At 37.2% G+C, this 25681-nt stretch overlaps 1 protein-coding gene across 2 annotated transcripts in view; it reads left to right on the forward strand.

Annotated features, from left to right (window-relative positions):
• Positions 1-25681, forward strand: part of RB195_020934 (uncharacterized protein) — a gene marked incomplete at both ends in the record, with an annotated part of 58077 nt that overhangs the window by 27436 nt on the left and 4960 nt on the right. For both annotated transcript variants that reach the window (XM_064189492.1, XM_064189491.1), the window contains 3 exons: positions 117-286; positions 2268-2369; positions 22897-23032. In XM_064189492.1, the coding sequence (XP_064045372.1) occupies positions 117-286; positions 2268-2369; positions 22897-23032 (408 nt within the window). The remainder of the gene's footprint in view (positions 1-116; positions 287-2267; positions 2370-22896; positions 23033-25681) is intronic.

The raw sequence follows: 25681 nt of genomic DNA on the forward strand, positions 1-25681 counted from the left end.
TTCATTTCCCCCTTCCTCATTTCTTTCTTTCTTTCTTTCTTCCTTTCTTTTTTTTGCAATCTTTTTACTCGTTTACCTTTTCTACCCAAATTATCCATTCATCCATTACTTTACAGGACCAAATCACCAGAAGAAACTCCTCGAAGTGCCTATTACAACAGCAATACAATACACGGGACCCCCAGAAAAAACAGTGAAGAACTGCTAACTGTAAAGATTCGAAAATTAGGAGAAAGTAGTCCAAATCTGATTCGTTTACATCCGACCGAAACCGTCAAGTCACTAGGTGAGGTTTTTGTGAAAAATTGCAACATTTTTTTTCCCTTTTTTTCGTTTTTTTTTCTTTCAAATGGTGAGTTCATTATTTGGCTTTCAAGGAAAATTTTTTTTCTTTGGATTCTCTCGTTTTTTTTTTCCTGAAACACCCAAGTGGTGTTTACCAACGTTTTCCAGCAGAAGCACTGTAGAAAACTCGAATGGTTTTCATTTTCGAATTCCAGAAATATCACATCTGTTCCAAATTGTTTCTTTTTGATGCTACTCCATCAATTTGAATGTTATATGAGTGAATAGATGTGATGTTTTTACGTGAAGCCAACAGATGAGTATTCGGTGCTGTAACATTTGTGTTTAGTTTCGTAGACGACGTTGTCTTAGCCGCTCTTAGCTTCGACTCCTGCAGCTAAATGCGGCAGATTTAATTTTGTGGATCTTTTCCTCTCCTCTAGCGCTTCCCAGGTCGCCCTTACTTTGTCCTCAACTAACAACCTTGAGTGAAATTGAATTTGTTTCGGTGCATTCAACTATGCGCCCTGAAAAGTTCGTATTCGTTTGCGAATTCTTACAATCACTTGCGTCTTACGCTGCAGGACCGTTCCCTGGATAGAAAAAATGAAAAATGAAACGAATATGGACGAATTTGCAAGCCTTACAATCCTTCACATCTTTTTCCCCAAAATTTTCAACAATTTTCTGGTGCGATACCAATTTTCTGCTTATTTTCCAGGAATTGAGAGGTTACTTACGGACATATAGGTACATATTACTGAGATTCGCAGATTCCTTTTGTTAACGATTAAGGATATTCGCAAAATCTTTCCTTCATATTTCCTTCGTTTGCAGAAAAATTCCACAATTTTTTGGGTTTCGGTAGATTTTTTTTCAACTACAAACACAACTTATATCTATGGGCCCTAATGAATTGCCTGGAAAGTTCTTTAAGAGAAAATAATTTCCGCAAAAAGAAAGAAAAAAATCATGTTGAAAGATTTTGCATCTAAACCCGAATCATTCTCCCGTGTGATGAGAATGTTCGCTAAGGGAAACTGCAACTTTTCCCGGCGACCTCATGTAAAAAGGTCCGCAAACAAGTTATTGACAAAATGAAGGATGTAATCCATCTTTTTCTCAATTTTCGCGGCAAGGTTTCTCCTATTTTTCACGTGAGAAAAGTCGCCGCAAAATTTTGTAATGTAATAAAATAAAAGTAATGTAATAGAAAAGTAAGGGAAAAAGAGTCTAGTTTTGATTTTTGAATCCCCAGGGGAATCGTTTTTAGCAGGTTTTGCAGAATAGTTTTTTCCTTATTTTCAGGACGTTCACATTCGAGGCCTGACTTTTCTCTGCCAGGCTTAGAGCTCAAAAAAGAGAAGCTTCGAATGTGGATGCTCTGAAAATAAGAAAAAAAAAATGTTTTGCAGAACCTAAATGAAAAAAAGAAAGGATGCCAAAAAAAGATTTCCCTAAGAATTCAAGGATCAAAACTAGAACTTTTTCTCCTTACTTTTTTTTTTGTTGAAAAACATTGGGCACTAAACTGATCTCTGGTCATATCGTACAGTTTTCGATTTGCGTCAGTTTTCTGCGTTTACAGATAATGTAGCTGAAATATTCTATTCGTACTCTATCTGGCTGGCTACTTCTTATACCGGTAATGACGAAAGGTGAGCGGAGTGCGCAGCGTACGTAGCGTATTGGGAGAGGAGGGGAATAAAAAAGCTTGCTAATCAGAAACATACTTTTTTGTGATTTTATACGTGGGGACCAGTTCTCGCATACGGATTCATACGCGTTTTCGTTAATGTAGCATTGACGATTAACGCGTGAAAGCGCTGCGTTTTTCCAGAATTTCCACATTTTTCATGGAGAAATCTTTTTGAAAATTACCAACTTTGTAATAATAATAACAATAATATAATAAAATAATGTAATATATGGTGTAATATTTCTTATGCACTCACCTTGTACCTTAAATGTTAATCGTTAAGGTGCCCTGCCAAGCTCATTAACGATGCCAAGCCATCTCGGTGGTGACTGTTATTCCAGCACAGAGTACGTCGAATATAATGAACGGCAATGTGAGGATGACGGTACGTGACGTCTTTTTTTCCTTTTTTTTCGGTTGATTTAAGGAGATTTTTATGATGAAGTCTGAACTTCGCTTGAGTTCACTTTAAAATGCATAAACTAATTGTGAATTTCTCGTTCATTTCTTGGGAAATTTCAATTTTAAAAGATGTGAGCAAGGTTTTTCTTTTTCTGCCCTCCCCAGTGCACTTCAGAGAAGTACGTGACCAGTTTTCATGTGCGTTTCACTTCTCGTTCTCAATGACGAGCCCTCTTCATCCAGCCAGCAGTGTTCGTTTTCTTTGACGTTCGTTTTCCTGAAATCCCGTCTTTGGCGATGTCACCTGTTTATTTCTTTATTGTTTTAAAGACAATGATTCATCTGCTGGTTTTCCTGAGACGAGTTCAGACGATCCAGCGCTGCTCTTTCATCATTTTCGGCTCCTAATTCTTCCCCGTTCCCTAATCTTTTGAAATTGTTTGACTATTATGTACTTTTGAGTTGATTATTTCCAAAGATTTTGTTCTAAGGAAGCGGTTATTTCACACAAAATTTGAGACCACCAAATTATTTCTCTATCTTTCTTCTATTTTTCTTTATTTTCTCTTCAGTTGTAACTTACCTGATAACCGAAATCTGAGTCATAGACAGCTAAATCTTCCGATCTTCCAGGAGCCTCCAAGTGGAGCTCTGCTCTCTTTTTCTATTTTCTATTTCTGTTTTCTAGTATGGCAAACAACTGGTGTTTTTATAAGAAAACTGTAACCTCACCAATTTCCTCCTCCTTCAAATGCTTTCAATATTTTTCAGTTGATTTTTCCCTCTTTTCTCTCTCTCTCTTCGCATCCTATAAGGCGTTTGCTGGATTGATTGCATCGTTATGTCTGAAAATATGCCAAACCATTCATAGATTTAAATAGATTCTTTGTTCGAATTTCAGCGAGCGTCCGCTTTTTTTTCTCCCAGCACTAGCATCGAGTTTTTTTTCAATGGATTTTCGGTTATATTTAGATACTCAAAAGTTCTCTGCATTGAAACAATGCCGAGAAAATATTTCTCCACTAAGTGTCAACACTACGATAGAATGGAAAAAAAAGCGTCAAAAGCTAACACTTACCTCCTGAAATGATCCAGTGAGACTCTTTCACTCTCATTAAACATCCATCCCCATTGAATTCGTGGCTCATTCGGAAGTATCCAGGGCTAAAACTTTTCTTCCGAACCATTTTTATTTCTTTTGAGTTGTTCTATCTTAAGCTAAGGGTCATTCATTAGCGTTTTTACTAGTTTTTCAGAATTTTCTTACGTAACTGCTAGACCTCCTTAATATTACTGTACTTACCAAATTATTTGTTAATTACTATTAAATCATCAGTTAATGATTATTTATTGGTTATTTTCCAACTTTATTTCAAATATTCTGATACTCAAACTTGTTTCCAAAAGTTTTGCTTGCACTTCTTATGGGTATATCTGGATTTGCTTTCGATTCGGGAAATTTTTCAAATATAAACGAAGGTGAATGTCATAACTATCTGTTACTGGAAAGTTTGTACTATTTATTGGATTTATTTGACAATGCTTTTCCAAGTAGTTGTTTCTAATGAAAATTCTTTGAGTACAGTGAAATTACAAAACGCATCACAACTGCTTTCTCCACGTTAAAATCTAGAGTTTTGCTAATCCCGAAAACCCTCAAGAACTAAAAAAGTATGTGGACCTCTGGGGTGAAAAACATATCTTTGAAAATCAGGGACAAACAGTATTCTTTTGTCGTAGTACACCGCGCGTGTTCTCACTATGTTTGTAGAGTACTCGGAGAATAACGGAGAGGAGGTAAGCACAAGGGCGATGGATATCCGCATCGCCTGTCTATTCTTAACCGTACGTTTGTTCTGAACAATCGCTCTCTCTCTCTCCCTCGCAATTGTGTCGCAAAAAATCAGAACTCACGAATCTGTACACGAGGTTTATTTTTTCCACTGTGATCGCTAAAAATAGCGCTCGTAACGGTAATCTGTTGCAAATCGCAACGTTGGAGGGATTAGAGTGCATACGTTTGCGTTGCGGTGCGTTACAAAGAGAAAATGAGCTACGAGAGAGAGAGGGAGAGAGGTCGATCCTCGGAGAAGGTCCGAAACAAGGGAAACTTCCTGGGAATGCTTTCAACGCATTGTGCTGTCAATTAATCCATTAGTTGTGGTTAGCGAATACTCGGTTCCATATGTCACAATACACCGGTTCTTCTACGAAAATGTACCGTAATGCATCTCTCGACGGGTGGTCCTGATGCGATGGAGCGCACTCCGACTCCACTGCAATTAACGATTCCTTAGAGGTTTCGGTGGTGTGTGTTCTCGAGCTCCACACGAGACTTTCACCAGCTTCTCGTCAACCACCTCTCGTCATCCTTGACACTTTCCCGTGTGCGGCTCGAATCTGGTTTTCATAAGCAAATTTTGGCCCATGCACGCACCTCGCCAATTTCGTCGAGTTATACGCAAAGGGTTGCCTGACTGCTTCAAAATTCTAACATCTCCATTTATTGAAAAATTTAACCGTTAGTAATTTGACAAATAGTTCTTTGATTCTTTTTTTGTTTCTTTGATGACCATGATCTCGAATTATGATCATTTTCCAAAACGAAAGCTACGTTTTCGATAGTAATTCTTTAAAGAATCCAGTCATGTTTTGCTGCGATTACGGTATGGGGATTAGAAAGGCCTCTTTTAATTATTGTAGAAAATTCTAAACATCGTTTGAGAGCGACACAGCCGTGTGAATAAAGCAGGTCATCCTGGAGAGCAGATTTTTCTACGTTAAAGTTCTTCCCAATGGAACTTACTACTTCCAGTTATACCGGTAATTTTGCAGCCATAGTCACTCTCCTCTCCCTCCCTCCCCCCTGTACCTCCAAATTCTAAGGATTCAGTTTCATAGGTGTCTATGGTTGTATACAAAAAGTTCTGCTAACCTGAAACTTCTGCCTTCTACTTTTTGGAAGAGAAATTCTTCGAAAGTCCTGTGCTTACGAATTCCCTCTGAGCGAATGTTTTAGGAGATAGAACTCTTGGGAATTTCTGTTTGTTAGAGCAAAAACTCGCTGAGATCCTGCAAAAAAGGCCAATTTTTTCAGCAATAACGCTTGCAGGTGACTTGAATTTGTCGCTCCATGAAAATTACTTTTCTGATCTTTGCTGAAGACTAGCGGTTTCAAGGTGTCGAGGATGATTAGCTGAAAATCCAAACGTTTTTGCGCCCATTTCTCTCATTTTTCCCTATAATCGAAGGGAAAAAAGACGAACGTTTTTTTTTTTAATTACAGTAGTTTAGAATTCTACGGACTAAGGATCTTGTAGAAGAAATCATTCGAATCGCTCAAAAAATCCGCTGAAAACGTGATCAGACGCATGTGACAAGCAGTTGCTGAGCACCATAGCTCAACGACCTCAAAATCGAGTGGTGAATGTATGTTTAGGTGCACGTGTATACTGTACGCAGGCACTTAACGCGCTCGATCACTTGCGGGCGGCCGACCGAGCGGTGCGCTCATATTGTTCGCAAAAATTCGGCGAAAACGCCTCACGCATACAAGCACCGTAAGAGGATACGCGCTTTTCTTTGCGCAACTCGTCCTCATCTCCCCCGAGAGCAGTGAAACTCGGACGAAGGCGGTTGCACAATGCCACTGCTGGGACGATGCACTTTTGATTGCTCGGGTTTTTTTCGTTACGTACGGCACACACGTTTTGACTACAACAATTTTTGATAATCGATTTTCCTGAGCTACAGTGACAGAAACTCGGGAAATTTAATTACTATAAAATTTCCACCCTATTTCCGTTGAGTTTTCGGTTTTTTCACACTTCTTTTTCTTTATGCTACGGCCTTATTTTTAAAGTAAAAATAACACAAAACAACAACACATATAATTTCTTCTTCCTTCTTTCCGCTGTCCTCTTCCACAATTTTTATTCTAATCCCTTTATTTTGATGTTGAAAAACCTGCAATTTTTGAGATGCCCTTCTGTGATTTGTTTTTTTTTTTAATTTTTGAGATGTTCTTGAGATGGTTCGTAAAATCTTTTGTTTTTTTCTTGAATAAGAATAGTGAGAATACAGACACAGTAACAAAAAAAAGTTTTGTGTATTTTTAGGTTTTTTTTAGGTTTCTCAGCTCTATTCCCTTCCTTTGTTTTCTTTTCCTCTCCTTTTCCTTTCTCATATTTGCAAGCTTTTCCTACTTAAGCTCGTCTGGCTCGTCTGCTCGTCCACTACTCGTTTATTTATTTATTTATTTATTTGTTCATTCATTCATTCATTGCCTGTCATCCTAACGTACATTTCTCCCTTATTATTTGCTCATACTACTTTTTTCATTTTCTTGCTGATATTGATACTTTTTGGTACTATGCACCATTGTTTTCTTCTGAATCCTCTTCATCTTCGTTCTCTTCTTCTCCCTTTTCATTCATTATTTCTTTTACAGCAGATTTCTGATGGCATCTAACTTTTCACCTTCCCTTCCTTATACCTTTAGTGTAGAATTTCTATGTTTTGGAGGCCGAGTCAATATTATTGCTGGACTAGGTCTTGATTTGGCACCGCGCCAATTTCCCGAACCGGCGGCACTCCTCGTATAAGTCGCAGAACAAACTAGTGTGTGGTGAGTGGGTTTACGCGCAACCACCATCTACCAGTCGGTCGTCCTCAACGCGCTCCTCCGTTCCTTGCGTCATCTTCGCTGCCTTCGCAGCTACGTGCATCAACGATTCGTCAAATATCAACCGAGCCGTAGACTGGAATGTGGTCAAAATCGGCCGGCCAACCGCCTGCTGGTGGCGGTTCTTTTCTGACGCGAGCCGTCCGACAATTTCCGGCTTCAATTGCTCGGTTCTCAGTGGGCTTTGAAAAGCCGAAATTCTATGGGGATTTATGAAAAATTGCTGCCTCTATTATGAATTCATGACTTTCGCCATGGTTGATGTTGTATTTGACGTCAACCGAATGAGTTGTTCCTTTTTATGCGATTTCCTAATGGTCGACGTTATGTTTATGCTCTTCCGGGATGTAAATTGCTGGTCTTAAGTGTATTGGCTTGCTTCTAACTCTTTTCTGGTCTTGCCTTTGTCCTCTCTTCCATAGAAACTCTCTTAAAAGTGCAGGAGGCAGCATGTATGGCAGGAAAGTCGCTAGGACGGATCAAGGCAAGAACGATATGTCGCGCGTAAAAAAAAACTCGGGGAAAATCACCTCCATTAGCGTTTCCCTAATGTATCCGACAATACCATAATAGCGAGTTTTTGCATCAAATTCCCGCTCGGCAACCGAAAACGGCCGGCCACCTGCCAGCCGTTAACGTCGTGCTCGTCTTCGGCTCGTGTTCTGTCCTTGAGTACGACTGATTTACGTGCGAAAAACATTTGTGACCCCTATTCAAAACGCGATTTTTTCCCGCCGGCTCTTTGTTCTCGCCGCCGCTGATGATTGCACATTCACCTTTGTGAGAATGCTGCATTGGTGATGGTGATGGTGGTTGTGCTGCTGCAGGTGACGCCTAATCCGATCGTCCTTCAGAGCTGCATCAATTCGAAGCGGATCGTTACATTTCACTCTCGGATGTTTGTAACCGACGTTCGAGCATGTGGTGTGTTGATGCGGTTTATTTTCCTGGCACTAGGCTAGCTGGAAGTCATCAAAGCCCGTCTGTACCACCACCATCAGCACCCACACACTGCCAAATATCTGGTCAATGCCACCATTTATTTGTTCTTTTCCCGGAGAAAAAAAGAAGTTTCTTTATAATTATTTTTATTCCTTCGTTTAATGCGAACATCCGATTTGTCCTTGAGCACCGAAGGACCTTTTCTCGGACCCTCGGTAATGACATTTGAATACGTCCATGCGCGTAACTCGTCATCGCCCTCTATTTCTCTATCTGACCTCAAAATCACGCTTAACTCTGCCCGTTACTGGGATATTTCAGTTTTAAAGTACGTTCTTTTGTGCTCCATATGTTTTATGAGCGTTTGCGACCTACAGCGCCACACTCACATATTTCTCTCATCTGGGACAATGTTCGATTTTTAAAACGACGACCTCTTGGATGTCCTTCTACGAACTTGAACTCTTACATGAATCTCACAACATCCGACGAACAAAACTAGCGGAACAAATCAAGTCCGTCGCTATTAGCGCAAGAATTATGCCGGATAATGTAAGACATAAAAAACCAGCTATTAACTCACCAGAAATGGGCATTTTCTTTGTTGCTGAAATGTTTCCATCTTCTTCCTCAGTTTTCCTCGAAAAGTGGAACAAATTGTGAAAGAAATGTAAACAAGGATAAGCAAACATTTCCGGAACTTTTTCCAGAAATCTCTTCAAGAAGTTTCTATGTTTTTTTCTGGAATGACTCCAGAAAACATACTCTAACTAATTCGAACGGTTAGCGGTCAATGGTAGCAAGGTTACCTCTCATAAAATTTCACAGATAGTCCACGAATAAAAAAAATTTTGTATGATTTCACACCTTTTTTGCTTTCCCAATGTGATTTAAGTGACCTTACATCATTTATTTCCATTTCATACTCGGTTAGAGAATGTTTTCTGGAGCCATTCCAGAAAAATGTTCATACCATTCATTTCATATTTTTATTTGTGACCTTATACTTCAAAAATCTCGTAAAAAATTAAAATCTCGTTAACAAAGATCTGAAAATCCTACAGTAAGGTTAGCTTACTCATTCCTCTGAGGATTTGATTCTCTATTTATCAATTGAATATCTTTGATACGCTTCGTTTGACGTCAGGTCAATGTGTTCGTAGTGGGTCACGTTTGTTGAATATTCCATCTTTTCAAGATTTACGTTTGGATTTTTCGTCCATGTTCTTTGTAGAGTGTACTTTCGATGGTCTCCATATGCCGAGGGAATATAATACAATTAGGAAGGATTTATTAATCTTGGATACTCTTAGGTTCTTAGGTCATCCCTTTTTTTACGAAGCTGCTGCCCTCTAATGGTTCAACTACGAAATTGTTTCTAGGAGCAGCTGTAGCATTACCATAATTCTACCTAATGTTTGTGCTTTTTAGTGAACACTTCGTGGAAGAGAAAAAAACTTTAAGGCAACAGGACAATGGTAACAGAAAACTTCATCAGATACTGTAAAATTTTTTGTGCGGGTCATCTGTACTCGTTGTGTATAAGATACCGTACGTAGTAGAAGATTTCTCCTCATACGATACATGAAATCTTCCTTTTTGTGTCCCTTTTACTTCTTAATGATTTTTTCATGAGAACCTCTGCAATTTGATCTGAATTGATTTTAAAAGTATTTCTTCGCAAAGAAAAAAAAAATAAAATGAGGAGAAAGATATTTTTTTTCGAAACTCGAATGAAAGCAAAATGTCGATTTTTATGAAAAATTAGGAAAAGGAAAAGAGAACTTCATGGAAGTATATTTTGGTAGATGTGCCTTATCCTTGTTCATTCCCATTATGATGAAAATTTCTGAATGTCCCCGTTGTTACGATAGCAAACGTGCGTTACGAATATAGTACATTGTACATATAAGCTTTGCGACCGACAATGATGCTCCCACAGATGAGTGCAACTTTTTGTTTGCTCTCGCTTCCCACCACCAACCAACCAACCAACCAACCAACCGCCAGCCATCTCCCGCTTCTAAACCGACACCGAAATAGCCATATTTGTCCGAGGGAACACTCGTCCAGGACTTAACCCGGCCAACAGTGGCGAAAATTCACTTCAATAATCCCATGGAGACATTTTAGGAGAATTTTTTTTTCGGGAATTTTTCTGCGAATAAAGACCTTTCGTTCTTCACGGAACTTTTCTTACTTTCTGGAAAAGATCTTGACATTCACCACAGTATCAGCAACTAGGTATATTCTCTTAAGTATTATTCCTGTAAAAATAATGACTAGGAAACTTTAGTGACCTTCTATTTGTCCTATTCATGAGCTTTTTTTTTGTTTGGGGAAATTTCACTTGTTTTCTTCTTGGTGAGCACAAAGGAAATTTGAGTTTTGAAATATGAAGAATCTGTCCAAAATATTACCCAATACTTGATCCTACAAGAAAAAAATTCCCATAGTCTTGTGAACCGCAAATTAAATTGATGATGTTTTGAAAAAAAAGGTCTCGTACAGATCCCGTAGTGTGGTAGAGTGGATCAGAAAGATCAGAAATCAAGAAAACCTCATGGAATACGTCGGAGAAGCATTTTTTCCTGCAACTGCATTTAAGTGGTTATCATCAGTTAAAACCTCAGTCAATCCATTTCGTTTATTTTCGAACAGCTCAAAAATATCTTCATAATGAATTTCTAGGACCTCGATTGATTTTTAAGTGCCACAGATAAATATAAAGGAGTAATCTATATTTATTCGTTCTGATTTTGTTGTTTTATCACTTAGTCGCTTTATTTACGGAAAGGCATAGCTAAAATTTTGGGAACTCGGCTAGATTTTTAGCTGTTGAAGATTCTGGAAAGAACAACTAACAATCTCATGAATATTACACTTCTTCAAATGAACTAATGCATATTTTGTGAAAGGTAATGGAAAACAACCGCTTTCAATCGTGCTTTTCAGAAATCGCGTTAGTTTTAGTATAAACTTCTCGTCCATAATTTTTTATATCCTTACGAAGTCCTTTTCAAATTACTTTTCGAATTGTCCATCTATTGATGAATTCCGGAATTTTCTCCTCAGCAATCATTTTCCAGGACTTGTCGATGCAATCCACCTTTTTTAGACGTTTCCTTGCAAGTTGGCAGCTTGTTGTTGATACTAAAGTAGTGTAGAGCATCTCAAGTGAACCAGTTTCTCGCTCTTATAAGTTTCGTTATGCTTTATTGAATGAAATGGATCCGAGAAGGTGGTGAGAAGTTGACTTCAAGGACTTCTTCATTTCATGTCAAACGCTTAAAGTTAAGGTTGGAGGTTTCCTTTGAAAAATCTTTCTTTTTTTTTTGAAAAAAAAAACTTGGTTGACACCCTTCAGATTTTTTTGCTTGGTTTTTTTTTTTCGCCTCCGATTTTCTAGTTCACTCATTCCTAAGGCGTCACTTCACTTTAGTTCAGTTCACATTCGGTTAGGCTAGATAGAAGATCTGCGATCCATTACCGCTGCTTTCGGATGGATTCAGTCTACTTCCAAAAGAATTTATGTCATAATATTGTTTTTTTTCATTCTTCTTCCAACCACGCAATCATGCTGACAACGCCTCGTGACGTCCGGTTAATCTCGGCAATTATTGTCAAAGGCGGAGAATTTTCAATGCCATCTGATTTTCAAAGTTCGACAGAAAGTTGTCCTTCCGCTTCCTTGTTAAATACACGGTCGCTCTTGACATTATCCGTTGATTTTCTCCATTTTTCCAGAAAGAAGTGTAATTTCCTAGTCGCTGCGTAGAATTACGTAGTTTTTCTTTGATTTCGAAGCGCTTTAATTGCTATGTAAGCAACTTCGATCAATGTTTTTTTTTCCAAGATCACTTACGTCAATGAGATGACAGTTGAGAAACGTCATATGACTAATATCTCAATCGATTTGATCGTGGTGCTAGTCCGAAGATGTGCTGTTACATCAAATTCTGGATTCACAACCATCTACCCACGCATGATGTCAAAATGACCGCCCTGTCATCGTGTCCTAATAGCTTCTAGGACGCGTGGTTCCCAATTTGAGCGTCTAGAATTACTACTTCCATTTTATTGAGCTCACCCATTGCACCGTCTAGTACGTTTTTTTCCCCTGAAAGCAGCGTTCATTGTGGCTTAAGAGGTGCGAGGCCAGTTTTCGAGAGGTGTCTCTGCTTCAAAATATACGCTAGATTCTCGTCTACACTTTAATTCCACTTTCTTTCCATTGAAAACTTTGAGAAAGGGGCTTCTTGCTGCCTTTTGTGAACCCTGTTAACTTACGATCATTAGAATTTCTCTTATACCTTCTTCAAAACTTTGGATTCTCATTTAAAATTTAAAATAGAAATTTTAAGTTAGACTCACTGAAGATCTTTTCAAGAAGATTACTACTGTGGTTTTTAAAAATATTTTTACCATAAATATAAAAATTTTTTATGAAAATGTGCTTTTTATGCTGTAAATTCAAGTGAAATCTTAGCTCTGCGGTCTTTAGAACTCTGGAAACTGGATAATATTTCAAGATTTCGCTAACTCTGAAAAATATTGAAGATTCTGCGTTGTATTTAGTCTATTTGGTCCTTTATCAGATTATTTCTGTTCTTTCTACAAACATCGGATCTTCTACTTTTTTATCATAAATATAAGAAAAATTTTAAGCCAATGCTCCCTTCCATGGCCATCGTTTGTCGCCATTTATAAGCGATAACATGTGATTTGAAAGAATTCGCTTAATTTTACATTTGGTTCATATGTCTGACGAGGCCAGCCGTTGCCACCTGTTGACATGAAAAAAGTCTAAGGCCTGGGAAAATGAAGTTATAAAGATGAAAAAAAACTCTGAGATCACCATCAACTTTTCTAAAATGGATGAGCAATTCGGATCTCGACTATGAAGACAAATTTAAGTGTGTAGAATTTTTGTAGCGGATTTCAGTCGCACAATTTCTCGGTACATATTTTTGCCCAGTGAAGTGTTAGATAAAGAAAAGGCTGATGCAGTCTTTTTTTATAATTATTTTCTGTTCTTTACTCTCTTTTTCAGAATTTAAATTTTGTTTGCAACTTTTGGGCATTGCTAAGTTGTCCTTCCAGAATAATAATTTAACTATGCGGTTTTCTCCCTTTAAAGGAACGTACCGAACAATTTATTCATCGAAAACCTCGAAATATATCAGTCAGGAACTGGGAGTTCGCAAATTCAACCTCCTGTTGAACTCGAGCTGGGGCGGATCGATCAGGAACTGTAAATCTCCTTCCGTTGAGGCTGGATTCGTCGTTAAGCTCAAATGCTAACACACTCGCCAAAATACTGGTAACTTTCGGGCTACTGGTTGCGGCTGTTGACAGAATTCCCTACCTTCCACAGCTATCAAATCGAGGGTGTCATTGAGAGGGGGACCATGTTCCTGTATGCGATCATAGAACCTCAATAGTCCACGAGAAAAAATCTATGGAAGGGGGGAGAGTGAGAGTGCAAATGGGGGTTCTATGCGAATCCCATGAGGCAGAAAATTGGCGAGAAAAAGCAGCTGAAACAAAGCTCTCAAACTGAGTGACATAGGAGTTCCAGTTCCGACAGCAGTGAGGTTAACTGATAGAGATGAGGTCGGCGATGAGTTTGATGGTGTTGATGTATGTATGTTCGGTCGTAGGCGGTAACTATAAAGTTGAGAGGTGATTTTTCTTGCCTCGGTTCGTTGGCAGCATATGTGAATAAAGCGCCGAAAACAGTTGTTGTCCGAAAGATTTTTGCTGCGGTTTCGCTCTCGCCTCCGAGATTCAACCAAGGCGTTCCGTCGTTCTTTTCCGTCTCCGTCCCGCATAGAGTTCCACACATCAACCATACGTCAGCAAATCACACCACACACACACACACGTTCTTTCTTTCTGTCTCGATCTCTACGGCATACGTATTCGTTACATATTCGACCGACGGCTTATGCGATTGTAAAAATCACATAAAAACTTCACTAAACGACCTCATTTGCCGATTTCTACGCGATATATCTGATGTTACTTGAATTCTCGTTAACGGAACCAGGTGAGAGAATGGGATTTTTTCGTTTTTTCTCGGACGCAGCGCCTCACATTCCTGAAAATATGACCAATTTCAAGGAAAGTTAGTGTTATTTTTATTTCCCACCTAACTTCACCACCACCACCACCACCATTTCTCAAGATTGAGAAATTTTGGTGGAAGTTTCGTGTTGTTGACAAAAAAAACCATTGCTGACGGGCTTCGTAGCCACCTGAATCGCAAGCTGCCACCCTAAATCAATTTGCTTATCGAAGACAAGTCCCAGAGAATCCAGTCAATCTGAGAACTTTGATGTTTACTTTCATAACAGAGGAGAATTTGTTTTTGCATCAAATAAACCACGCCTCCTTTCATCAGCGTATCCATCAATTAAGTGATTTGTACTTTTTTTTCGAGAGCACATGCTGAACAGGCGCTGGAGAAATTTTCTTTTTCCTTCGAGAAAACCCGCTTGATTTGTTGATGAACAAATAGACAGTAGTGATTTACGACGTCAATGAAAACATTCTCATTGCTTACTCTCTGCCGGAAATTTTCCACTGTAGCGATAGTGAGGTGCTCAGATGCGTCTTTTGTCGGCTTTCTGGATTCGTAGATGTGTTATTAGAGTTGAGCTCTCTCGGTCTCGCACCGCAATTAGCAACCTCATCTTTTGTAGATAACTTTCTATGTGTTTTTTTTCCTCAAAAATTTTGCTTTTATTCAGGAACCTCGCTGTCGAATTTTCCTAGAACATTTTTCTGATGATTTAGAAATGATTTAGTAAGACCCTTGAAGCCAACAACTGTTTTATTGTCAAAACTAGAACTTTGACTAGTTCGACTTCTTAAAATTGTTCAAGTCCTAATATTTATTTCTCTAACAAGGAAATTTCCCTGCAACTTCTTTATCGACTCATTTTCCTAGCGTATCCTTGCTTATTGATTTTTCAAGTATGGAAGCTATGAAGCGTGAATCCTAATGTTATTTTTGAATAGGGAAGAATTTTTTTCTGGAAATTTGCATTAAAGAACCCCTTCGCTGCTTTGGTAATGAGTCCGCGAAATGGACGTCAGAATATTTTCGATATTTTTTCTCCGTAGTGTTTAGAACCGCGCGCTTATTGAATTTCTTGGATAAAGAATTCCATCAAACTTCATTTAAGTGCGTGGCTCCGTAAAGTTCGGGGTTTGGGAAAGAAAGCGAAACCTAATGGCTGCATTTGGACACATTTGCATCGTGTCCGTTCCAAAAATACCGTACCCTTCGGGAATTCTGCTCCTTTTCTTCGTTTGAGTTTTTGTGAAAGTTCAGGACCTCATTAGAATAAATCTTTGAAGGTTGTTCAAATATTAATGTGCGATTATCAAATTTCTTTGTTTATTTTGAAAATTCTTGCTGTTTATTATTCAATTAATTTCTATTATTCAAAAGATGCTTGACTTTAGCTAAACTAACTTCCAAAGTAACCCCTATTGTTCGACAATAGTTGTCCGAAGGATTTGGATATGTATAGATCTTTTGAAGTAATTTCATTGAGGCCTAACCTTTTCCCCTGTTTTCAGCTGACGGCTGATAAGAGATTTAGAAAAATGTTTTCTATTATATATGATATAATATATTGCTATGTAATATATAACAATATAATAAGGTATATATGATAATAATAAATAATAATAAGAGCGGTGACGGCTCTTAAAAGATAAATTCATCGTAGGTCAGTGATCGTGGTCCTATGTTGATAAAATCAGTCGAAAGCAGTATGCTGGTTCAGAGTTGCAGGGAACCGTAATAATAAGGATATCATTTGGGGTATCTTTGAAAAGAATGAAAAGAAAAAGAAAAAAATTCAAAAAGCATGTTCTTCATTTGGAAAGCTCTCTGCAGATATTCGCTAGTTGTACTTTAGTAGCTTGGTCCAGAAAAACCGTTACTTCCGATTCTGTGTTTCCTGTAGTTGTTTACAGTTTACTACTGTTTACTTTGTTTGATGCTTTAAGCATCTTGAATCATTTCTTGGGTAAATTCAATCAATACTAATTGATGACAGCAATATGCAACTCTATTATGATAAAAACAAGTCCTGAAAAAGTAATTAAATCGTAAGTAGCTGATTGAATAATCAAGTGAGATGAAGGTGCATAGCATTCCTGTTTTTTTTTTTTGGTTTCGGATGCAAACTAATGTGCAATAATAATAATTTGTAAAAAAAACTATATAATAAGATACTTTAAATAATTAATAACAGTTTGTAAATAAAATCTGTAATAAAATAATTTAAACAAATGGTAATAGTTTGTAAATATACTATTTAATGAAACTATTCAAGTAAATAATATTAATAACTTGTAAATTAACCATGTAATAAAATTATTTAAATGAATAAGAATAATTTTTAAATTAACTACGTAATAAAATAATCTGAATAAGTAATAATAATTTGTAAAAAAACTATCTAACGAAATAATTTGAATTAATAATAAGAGTTTGCAAATAAACTATGTAATAAAATAATTTCAATAAATAATAATAGTTTGTAAATTAATTATGTAATAAAATTATCGAAATAAATAATAATAATTTGTAGATTAACTATGTAATAAAATGATTTGAATAAATAATAATAATTTGTAAGTCAACTATGTAATGAAATTATTTGAATAAATAATAGTAATTTGTAAACAAACTATGTAATCAAATAACAATTAATTGATTGACTAATTAATTGTAGCGGTGATAGGCATACCGGTTTCTTGTTGTACGTGTATGAACAACTGCTGCTCATTGACTCGTATACTAGTAGTAGTACGAAATTTGAAACGATTGTTGTCTGACTTGTTGTTGTTATTGTTGTTGTTGTTGTTGTTGTTGTTGTTGTTGTTGTTGACTGCGCTGTTGAGCGCTCTCCATCATCATTTCCTTGTACATATTTACATATGTACATGTAATATGATTGCTGAAACCAACGAATTACTGTCGCCGTCGTCGTCTCTCCCTCCTCCCCCCCCCCTCCCCCTTTACCCCTTCGCCCCCTATTTACATCCCTTCCGGCTAGTTCCTCCAGCATTGCAAACGTCGCCTAACGTTTATTTGGTGTCGATTTCATCCCTTCACGTGCGATTTCTGTCCGCTCGTCATCATCCAGCATCACCTCTTTTTTTTGTGCTGCGCTTCTTCCGCTTTCAGGAGCGGACACATTTTTTGTACATAGATGCTCTGATCTCTTGTTTTCTTCCCCAAATTTCTACGGATTTTGATGAGCACGTCGTAGGCTGACAATGACGAGCAATAGCGTATCGTTTTTAGACTAAAAAAAACTTTAAATACAGCTTTACATACGTTTATAGACGTCATATTCTTTGAAAATGTCATATGACTGCGTTTGTTTCTTTTTTTGGTCGCTAGTTTTATGACGCCGCTTAGCCATACAGCATATCGTTTAAAAACGTTGCATGAGGTCTTTTAAAAATGGACGACGACATTGCTAGGATAGTTTCCCCTGAGGGGAAATTACATACCTGATCATGTTGTTCTTCTTTTTTTTCTGTCTTCATTCAATAAAAATTTGCTCTTTTCTCATGGAAATAAATATTCCTCGAGCCAATCAAACCTTTCCTTTTAATCCTTGGGCCTAAATTATTGGTCAGCTGCAATTTAAATAATTCCCTTTGATCGTATCTAACCAAAATATAGAAATCTCACGGGACGAGTTCATTTGAATGAGGAGTGTTCGGTTGATGAGGCCAATTTTTCGGTTGGGATAACGTTGTGAGAGCAACCGCCCGAGTATTGATTATGTTAGATTTTCCTTAGTATGTAGTTGCTTTCAATTCATTCTGAAAATCTTATATTTTGTAGTAATTTTACATTTTCGCTCATATTATTCTTTTATTATTATTATTTTTATTTTCGTTATTTGTTTTATGCTATACATTTTATATTATTTCAAGGTGAAATCTTTTTCTAAGCTATCTTCATATTTTTTTTTCATTCAAAGAAAGGAAGAATTTAGCACTTCACCTTTATTTTCTCCAGGAATTATCCGAAGCGAATAACTTACTCCGAGAGGCGGGGAATCCTGGATCAAACTCCACTTTTTCTCGTTCTTAAACCACATTTGATTGATGACAGAAGCTAGAAGCGAGCGATTTTTTACGAGCGTTCCTTCGAGTTTTTCCGCTCATCCATGGTTTCGACTGCAACTCGAGAGGAACAGTTGTCCACCAAATAACGAATAATAAATGAGAAGAAAAAAAATTGGAGTCAGCTGCATTATCATGAGAATACTTGAATTCTCAACATACATACTTTCGTTCTCAGAGGAAAGCCTGTGAAAAATTGCTTCGATATCTTACAGTAATTTACTTATTTTGACAAGCCTAGGTTGTTTCATTTTACAGTGGTTTATTGTCAATATCAGAGGTTGTTTTTCTATCTCCATAGTTTAGTTAAGTTTATTTTCTTTCAACAGAAACTCTTTACGTTAGCAGATACATTCGAAAGGAAAAATAATCGAGTTTCTTTTAGTTAAATCTTGACTACGTTAATAGAGCTGCTGTTGCTGTTGGATGAGAAGTCAAAAAATTGAAAATTGTTATTAATTCCAATTAAAATCGTTCCTTTTTGACCCTTTTGGTTCTTTTTTGCTCGAGATTCCCTGCAATTTTTGAACGTTTTGTGGGGGTTGCATGCCCGAATTTTTTCTCTTTACGGAAAGAAAATCTGTTCAAAATATCCCATGACCATATTGTGATAATTTTCAGCAAGGAAAGCCTTCTGGAAAAAACAAATAAGAAAGAGTCGGTCTGTTGATGAATGTATATTCAGTATGATCCGATTAATATTACGATTAAGGTTAGTGGATACACTTTATTGCTTTAGATTAATTATACCTTCTGAATTGTTTATTTGCCAAAATAGCTAAGTTTGACCATTATTAGTGACCACATGAAAGGTTCCTTCTCCTTTCTTCAGCGGCCTGGCTACAAATATAAATTTGGTACTATTTTATATCCCTCAATATCGCAGATTTAGTGGATTATTCATATCGGCATGTGTCGGTATTTCTACTCATGCTGTTTCTTATTTTTTTATTTTGTTTATTTTCAAACTCTCAGATCAAAAGCGATAACACAAGCACAAATAAGCGTCCCTCAATTTATTATATTTTTCTGTTCATATCACTGGCTATCCTGAAAGCAGGTAGAAATATTGCGACAAGAAGACTCCGTCACTGTCATCAATCATAGTTATCACTTGACGAAGTTTCATACGTTCTCATCGTTAAGCGATTTTTTGTCGCCTAGAAAAGTATGAGCGTCATCAAATAGCTGCATTTTCTTGTGGTGCCAGGCGGCAATTGGCTACTGTTCGTAGTTCTCCACGAAATTGCCCACAATTCACTGGGAACGATTCTCCTCTCATCGGCATATATCCACTATAGTGAGCTTAACTGATCGTGGATCCTGTTCTGCAGTTTATCATCGTTTCATTGAACTTTTCTTTTATTTATTTTCTCTTTTTGTTTTCTCTTCTTTCGCTCTTCCTTAACCACTTCTATTTAGTACTCGGCAAGCTATCGTTGAACTCTGAGGCGAATTGTTTTGTCTTTACGATGTTCGAGTACGTCTACATAAACAGTCGGCAGTTGTCGCGCTGCCGGCCTGTCTAAACTATGAAAGCCAGGGAACGCGATGACCCTCACGTAGGCTCATGGTTAATCCACGCGTTACTGCCTCGCATTTTGTGGATTTTTGCCGAATTCCGCATCATTACGTCGCTTCTTATGTCAGTTCTCATTTTATTCTTTTTATGTCACTTTGTGAGTTCCACCTTGTTCTCGGTGATTTTTTTTTGTAAATCTGGGATTTTCTATGAAATTGCGAAGGACTTCTTCCTGATTTCTGGGATTTTTAACATGATTTTACGTTGATATAGTAGACAAAGAAGCCATTCTTCCTCCAGGAGAAGTTATCTTTTAAAATAGTTCTGGATTTTGGAAGCGGGCTTTCATGGGAGCTTCTCACGTTTCATAGTTAGAGAATTGTTTGAAATTCGCTTCACCTTTGATCTCTTTCTTTACAGTGCACTATAAGGGTATATAAATAAATAAGTAAACAAATACGTGACTGGAACGTATGCACGACCATACCATCACGAACATACTTCGACTGCACTTCACTGTACTATAAAAAAGCGGCCTATTTTAGTAATTTCTGTCATTTTCTGGAAATTAGCTTCAAGAGGAACACGCAGTAATTGACATTGGCGACATTAGCACGCTTGAATAGTAATTGCTGTGGTTTTTCACGTTCCTCTCTCACTCCCTTATAGAATGAGGCAAGTTTTAGTTTATGTAAGATGCGTAGCTCTTAGTAAAACTTGTCCCTACAAGCCGTTCATGTAAAATTTTTGGGAACAAGTGTGTCTTTCTTCATTTACAATCAATTATTCATTGCATTTTGCTCGTTCTCTCCTTTTCAGGATAAAAATCTATCGAAAAGTTCGGAGCAGAGTTTTTTTTTATGTTTCTAAGCGAATTGTGGTTGCTTTAAAGATGAAAGCTGAGGTATATTAAATATGTGTCAAATTAAATTAGCCAAAGATGTGCAGAGCTATTTCTGAGCATCTTCAAGTGTAGAATCCTTAGCAACATTCAAATTCGTGGAACTACCGGTTTTTTGTAATAGCTCTTTCCGTCTTTGTTGTTAGCTTTGCAGAAATTGCGAAGCAAATCTAGTTAATTTCTTTCTTATTATTATTAATTTAAATTTTCTTTGAGTAATTTCGAATTTTTGATTCTCAGAAATTCTGCAGAGCTCTTGAACATTTCTTCCTAAAAACACCATCTGTGTATTAACGTCATTGCTACAGTGAATTTCTGAAGTTTTTTGTTAGGCGGAGCTACCCCGCGGATCATGAAAATAGACCGCATGGTTTCCCGAAATTTTCCCACACTCACCTGACCGTGTATAGGTGAAGCGCCGAGTTATGGTCGACTTGGTATGCATGGCAGAGAATGAAAATCATCCCATTACTTGTAAGTAACGCTATCCTACAGTATCCTCGCTATCCTCATTACTTCATACACTTATATTAGATCCTATGATGCAGATCTACAAATGGGATTTTTCAAAAATGTACAATTGCATTTTGAAAGAACTTTATGGAGATTAATTCTGGTCCTGGATGGAAATTTCGAGAATCCTAGGATTTCTGGGGATCATTCCCTTCGATTTCCTTTGGGATATTGGACTTGGACTTTCTGAGACCCAATTATGGGTGTTCTTGTAATCCCGCTGCAGTCAGCGACAATACAATTATGTACCTCTTCATTTTCTAAATTTTCATAATTTTCGTCTTTTGAAAATCACAAAGAGTGATTGGGAGCCAGCTGTCTTTTTTTTTTGATTTTCGATTTCAATTTCAAGCAACCGTCAGTAATGTTTCAGTAATGTTTTTTCCCATTTCTAATCTATTTGAGAACCTTAATTTCACATTTTATTCTGGAAGACTCATTAGAAATTTATTATAAAGATGCTCCCTCATCTTTCAACTTTTTATTTTAGAATTTACTTCTTCATTTTCTCATCTGTCACATTATTTAACACCCTGAAGCCTTGTAAAACTAATTAAACATACTAAATTTAGGTGTATGTGTTTACCAAACATAAAAAACCGAATAGTTTAATGGGAGGAGCTTAATGTAAGTAAATCAAAATTTTATATAAATGAAAGAACAAATCACAGACCTCTGCAGAATTTCTACTGTCTAATTTAGCTAAGAAACTTCCACAGTCTTTTCATAGTTTTACAACACCAGGCCACCCACTTCATTCATTCACAAAACTAGACAGATTGTTATAAGAACTAATTGGAATAGTTCTGCTCCATTAGACCGAATCATAAGTTTCACCTTGTTCTCCTTACGGCCGAATGAATTCTTTTTACTTAGAACCGTATTACCGGCGCACAAATCCCCATCCGAACTCATTATAGGATCTCGCTACCTTCCGTTTCGTCCACATCCGTTTCTCTTGGATTTTGTACTGGAGTTTGTGGGGGTCCCAGGCGCTCTCTGTCATCGAATCCTTTTGAGAAAAGCTGCGTAAAACATTATTCTCGGACAGATTACTAACATAGTGCTAGAATCATTTAATTTAAGGATTCTGTTCTACAATGATATGTTTGTGCTGAATTTCCGAGTTTTCGAATATATTTATTCCTCTCTTCATTTCCTTCCTCTCCTCGTGAAGCTTCCATGTTCGCCATTCACAAACCAAGTTCACGAAAATTGATCTCCAAGCTGCTCTGGATTTCTAACTCTCAAAAACCCGTTTATTCGGGGAGTATTATGTGCAGTACTGTGTTTACTGTTTACTCACATATTGATTCTTTTCCTGTAAACACAACCAAGAAGAACTTCCTTGCACCCATCCATAACAATGTTGCGCAAGAGAAAAAAAATGACCTTCGAAAAGCAACTCACAAATTTTCCATCCAGAAAAAAGTTGCTGGTAAGAACTTCTACAAAATAGGTATGCCTCTTCTCAGGATACTTACCTTACTTTCCATTTCTTCGAAGATGAGTCAATAAATGTTATAGACATTTATATAAGAACCTGTGATAAATGTGGGGTGAAGATTGATATATAAAGTTGTTCATTTTCTTTAAAAAAAAAATTGGAGGGGATCATTTCTCACCTATGAGCGCAAAAGATACAAAGAATATCGAATGTGAATGGTAGCTGTTGTGTTGAGGATTTTTGACGTGAAGTGGTTCATTCTTTTCTTCTTTTTTTTTTCGTAATACTTCTGCACTTGTACGAATCCTTTGAGAAAAATCTAATTTTTCAGATTCTTGCAACGGGAATACAATTTCCGAGCCGATCCAGGCTGCGTTTCGAACCGATCGATCTAAATTACCCGCACACCATCTGAGCAGCAGAAGAAGGAATCGTCTGGAAAATTCGCTTCAGAGAGTACATCAAAGGTTAGTTAGGAATGCGTTTAGCTAAGAATTACCTTAATTTGGCTAATCCTTAGCCACCAGTAGCCGGCCAGAATTACGGGCTTAACAGCGTCACTAACTAGCTATGTATGACGTGGTGCATCGGTTACATGTGGAACAATTATTATGCTTGAATTCCATGAATATTCTGATGTCATTTATGTTATTGGCTACGGTATCGCGCAAGATTCAAAAGAATCCCGAATCTGAATCTGAATGTGTCCGGATTCGCTCTCACCGCCCTTTTCGCTGAAATTTTATCTCATTGAAATTTGAGACATTCTAGTGATTAGAGGATAAGCATAGTTCGAAGAACACCTTTTGCTCTTTTCATCCTGGAATTGTGAATGACGACAATTCCACGCCCACAGAGACTGATCTTTCTTTCCCGGAAAACAGTATCCAGAACGGATTGTGATTGTTTGCTTCATTGAAGCCGGCATCTTTTTTGTTCTTTTGTTGTTTGACGCTACGGATTCAGACACTGCTCACACGACACTCGAATTTCACAGGATTTGTTTGAGGTTCCAAGCATTTACTGGTTCTTTCTCTTCTCATGTGTGGGAGAATGAAAAGACAAAGAATTTAAACTTTATTTAGCAACCATCATTTCGTTTTTTCCACTTTTTTCTTCAGTTATTCTCGTGAAGTAGTTACAATTTTTTAAGGAAGTAACATAGTCGAACAGTTATCTCTTTAATCTTTCTCGCGGAGAAACCTATGTTTTTCTTCTGGGTTTTCAGAGTTAGTTTTAATTTCGACAATTTCGCAAGAGATAACCTTTCGAGGTTCGCTTTGTTCTAAATTTTCTACGTTTGAGCCATCTTCGAAGGGTGTGGCTAATGCCTAAAAAAAGGGTGGCAGCCGCAGCTCTTCGAAGTGAACTTTTGAAGAATTTTGTGAAAAGACCTTAAATCCTAAGCATTAGTAGAAATTTGTTTTAGAGGAGGAGACATTCACATCCCACATTGTTTTTTACGTCCTAGAATTAATCAGTACTTGCATTAGTTAAGAAGAAGAAAGAAGTGAAGAAAAAAAGTAATATTATCAAGCAGCTAGTCAACTTTTTGTTGTTTAAAAAAATTAGGAAATTTATTCCATTTTGAAGAATATTTACAATTTAATGAATAAGCACTGTTTTTGAGGTTCTTAGCTTTTCCGCGATTTTTTCCCAGCCTCTTCCAGCTTTCATAGTTCTTTCGTATTCCCTTCTAACCTACTTTTAAAAAAAACATACTTCGGGAAGCACTTCTTTTTTTTCAATAAAAAAACTTCTCCTTTTCTTTTTTTTATTTCTTTCGAAAAGAACTGTGCATTTCCCCAAATTTAATTTCCCTTTCTGCGATGGGTTTCGCGCTTGTTTCGCTCATTACAAGTCTTCCCGAGCGCATTTCCTGGTCGTATCATTAGGCTCTTTTTCCGATCCTCCATAGCATCGTATATCCTGACGTGAACTCCGATTGAAACGAGCGATCATAAAACGAGCGAGCATTACACCGCTGTGTTTCGGGCTCTTTCGCCGGTCATTCACCGCTTAACTATATGTCTCGTGGTCATTTTTCTACGGCTACTCTACGGTAATCTCTTAATCAATTATTGATCGATGAGGCTCAATTTAGAAGGAGTTCAAGCTAAAACGTTAGTTGCATATCTCATTTTTTTATGCAAAATTTCGAAAGTTTTTCAGATGAAAGAGGGAAACCAAAGGACAAAAAAAACTATGTAGAAATCTTTTTTTTCATGTGTTATGGAGATTCCTATGTCCTCAGGGCTATTTACAACGCAAAAAACTCGGCCTTTTTTCCAAAAATCCATTTGATGGCCATAAAATGTTCTACTTTTGCTTTCTATAGTGAGCATAGGTTTCCTTTCGTCAGAAAACCATTTCACCAGCGGCTAAAGTTGTCATAAAATTTGTCAGAAAAACATTTCCTCAGCAGCCAAAGATGTAAGGTCTAGTTCATCACTTTCGTAGTAGTAACGTGTTGTAAGTAAGTAGTACTAATCTAATGAATTTCCTATAGTTGGCGGAGAGAGTGAGTGAAAGAAGCAGCAAAAGAGAAAGAAAATTGAAAAGAGGAGCCGTATTTATCAAGTCAGTAAATTTTTATGGAAGGAAAAATCTTTATTCAGAGTGGTTTCAAAATTAATGGGAGTCAAATAGAAAAGATGTAGAAAAGATCTGATGTTCTATGGATATGTGAGATTATTTGACAAAATAGAAAAAAGAGTCACGTATACAAAAAACACATTACATACTTTTTTCGCCACACAAAAAGTTAAGGTGAAGAGGTTTTTAATGCCTATTGGATGGTCATATATTCCCCCCCCCCAAAAAAAAAAGAAAATTTTTTTATTGCGGATTTCTTTTTTCTGAGGTTTCTGACGTGTATTCTCGAGTAACTTCTCTCCACACACTTCATCCTATCAGCGGGAGCAAATCAGAATCAAGTGGAATTCCAATGACTTGATAGTTTAGCCAAACATTCATAAATCTAACCATTTCTACCGCTCTATCCTTCTTTATGCGGTTGGTTAATTTTTTTTTGGAAATTATCGAGATAAATTTTGTTGTCGTCTGTGCATGAAAATCCATTTTAGAAAATGTTTTATGAGAAGTACTGTGGCGCT

The sequence above is a fragment of the Necator americanus genome, chromosome II, assembly GCF_031761385.1.
Source record: "Necator americanus strain Aroian chromosome II, whole genome shotgun sequence".
In the NCBI taxonomy this organism is placed as follows: Eukaryota; Metazoa; Nematoda; class Chromadorea; order Rhabditida; family Ancylostomatidae; genus Necator; species Necator americanus.